The sequence below is a fragment of the Priapulus caudatus genome, unplaced genomic scaffold (assembly GCF_000485595.1).
Source record: "Priapulus caudatus unplaced genomic scaffold, Priapulus_caudatus-5.0.1 Scaffold224, whole genome shotgun sequence".
Lineage (NCBI taxonomy): Eukaryota > Metazoa > Priapulida > Priapulimorpha > Priapulimorphida > Priapulidae > Priapulus > Priapulus caudatus.
The window spans coordinates 207,733-210,356 of record NW_014577285.1 but is presented as its reverse complement, the minus strand read 5'-3'; the positions used below and the strand labels follow the sequence as shown (position 1 = coordinate 210,356).

General features: G+C 49.3%; 1 protein-coding gene across 1 annotated transcript in view; it reads left to right on the top strand.

Annotated features, from left to right (window-relative positions):
- Nucleotides 1-1,775: 1,775 nt before the first annotated feature.
- LOC106807590 (pancreas transcription factor 1 subunit alpha-like) overlaps nucleotides 1,776-2,624 on the top strand; it is a 5,442-nt gene continuing 4,593 nt past the window's right edge. The window contains exon 1 of the mRNA XM_014809984.1: nucleotides 1,776-2,380. Within this exon, the coding sequence (XP_014665470.1) occupies nucleotides 1,942-2,380 (439 nt within the window). The 5' untranslated portion in view covers nucleotides 1,776-1,941. The remainder of the gene's footprint in view (nucleotides 2,381-2,624) is intronic.

Here is a 2,624-nt window from a genome sequence, read left to right as displayed (position 1 = left end):
TAGCAACCAGTAAATGAGTTGGTCAACAATTTGCTAACAACATAATGCGCAGAACACGCGATTTATTAAAATTACTCTACCCACAAGCTTAGTACGCACCAAATTATAATCATAAGTGAAATTCAATTAAATTTAAACCTTGAATTGTTGTTCACGCGTATTTAATATGGTGCCGGTAACGCGAAAGAAAGGAAAGAATCGGCGAATCCAATTACTCGTGCATTATATTGTTTCCGCGATCGATCAGTGCCGTGATTGGCTGCACGCGCCGGCCGGTCGCCGCTGTGTACCGACTCACTCGTGAGGTCGCGCGACCATCCGAGTGCGCGAGGCGAGCCGCTCGTGTTTACCGAGTGATAAACATATTGTTTACTAATTGCATAAATATACTGGTGATCGGTGAGGCGCGATGGCACTCCTCGTGGCGCACGTGGCTCGCATCGCGCCGCAAACAGACGCGAGGGAGCGATAGAGAGACAAGTGCTGTGCGCGTATTACACCAACGACAGCCGCGCGATGTGTGCATGTTTGCACGATCATAGACGATACGCACCCCGGCCGCCCACCGCTCTTTCTCTCTTTCTCCCTTTCTTCGTGTTCTTGACGAGTGTCGAGCTAAAAGAGTGTTAATTTCTTTCTTTACGCCGAATCAAGCCTCTTTGTCGACCGCAGCGGCAAACTCGCACCTGTTTTGTCTCACACGTGTAGCAGAAAGTTATAGCTGCCGCGGGCACGCGTTCACTATGCTTGCCCTGGTTTTCCGTGTTGAACGAGTATCACGAGAGATATTGACAGGTAAATAATTAGCGTGCATGAAAACTACAATTACGCGCTTGTTTACGAGTCCAATAATTACCAGCAACGCTGCAGAGCGCAAAGACTACACACGATCACTACACGATCGTGTTTTTTCTCTCTGTTCTTTGCCTTCTTATTTTTTCTGGTCTTCTGGTCCCTATCTTCCATGGTAAAAAATATAATGGCTACTTACTTACTCATATTATCTAGATAAGCGATCGTGCCATCATCAGGTAAAGCGACTTATCTATATTGCAATTGTAGCCAACAAGACCGAGCCTATTAATAGCTTGGCTGAGAAGAAGATAGTAGATACCTGACTAATCTGACTACACACACTTTTGTTTTTCACTGTTTATTCTAGTAGCACGAAAGTGGTTACAAAGGATATATTTTTCGGATTTCGGGCAGTGAACACTCAACACCCGATGTATCGTCAACGAATTAGTATAACAGCAATGCGTAACATACACAATTCTACAATGTTTCCGAGCCGGCTTTTTATGTAGCCGGGTTTTACATAAAAACCCGACGTGCAGATATCAGCTATGGCAAATACTAAAGTTACGATACAAAATCGCATGCACTAGTCGCGGCCGGGATAAACCTCATACGCAGCGTCGTATTCGCTGGATAATCAAACATCAGCTGGAAGTGTGGGTCTACGTATGCACACGCCTTGACGCACGGCCAGTGATTGGGCGCGTGCCACGTGCGGCACGTGATTGGCCTGTCGCGTGCCGCGCTGCTCGGCCGCGAGTCGCGCGTAGCGCTCACTCCCGTGCGCGGAAACCCTTCGCTACTGCTCCGATCTGATAAAGAGCACGTGCACCGACTCTCGCCGCACACTTGCCATTAGCTGTCTCGAACCTCGATAGAGCTAACTAGAACAGTCATCGGCCAGTGTTTTCTCTCTCTGTTTCTTTTTCACAGACACACACACACTCCCTCTCTCTCTCTCTCTCTCTCTCTCTCTCTCTCTCTCTCTCTCTTTCTCTCTTTCACACACACGCATACACACACACTCTCTCTCTCTCTCTGGTGGCAATCAATGTTGGCGGCGTGTGGGTAGCATCAAGCAGCCATCCGCGCAGGAGAACCGCGTCGCTTAGACACACGCCGACGGCCACCGATACGCTGGGTATGGATACGCTGAATCTTGACGGTCTCGGCCGCCAGTTTCTCGACGACTTCGACGTCAGTCCCGAGAGCTACGCGAGCAGCTTCGAATCGCCAACGTCGTCGCCGTACTCGCTGCACCGCGATCAGGAGAACCTGACGCTGAAGCAGCGACGGCGCAAGAAGCGCTGTCCCGACCAGCTGGTGCACCAACGACAGGCGGCGAACCAGCGCGAGCGGAAGCGAATGCTGTCGATCAACGACGCCTTCGAGGGATTGCGAACGCACATTCCGACGCTGCCCTACGAGAAGAGACTGTCGAAAGTCGACACGCTGCGACTGGCGATCGGATACATCGGGTTTCTCGCGGAACTAGTCGATACGAACGGGCAGGGCTCGCCGGACAGTCCGCAGAACAACCAGCCGCAGCCGCAGCAGAAGGTCATTATTCAATGTCACCGAGGTGAGAAGCACAACATGTGATATGTAATGCTTATACATGATATTCACTTCGCTAGTCATGTCTATTGCTTGTTGTCTTTCTCTTCCCTCTAATGTTATCTCGTTCTCCCAAATATTCACGCACCAAGGCAGGCGCGCGTACACTACACGCCTCTGCTTTTATGTTTATATGTATTTCATGTATATTTAGTAGTCTTTCGTCATTGTTATTTATCTCTCTGGCTAGTTAGCTATATATATATATA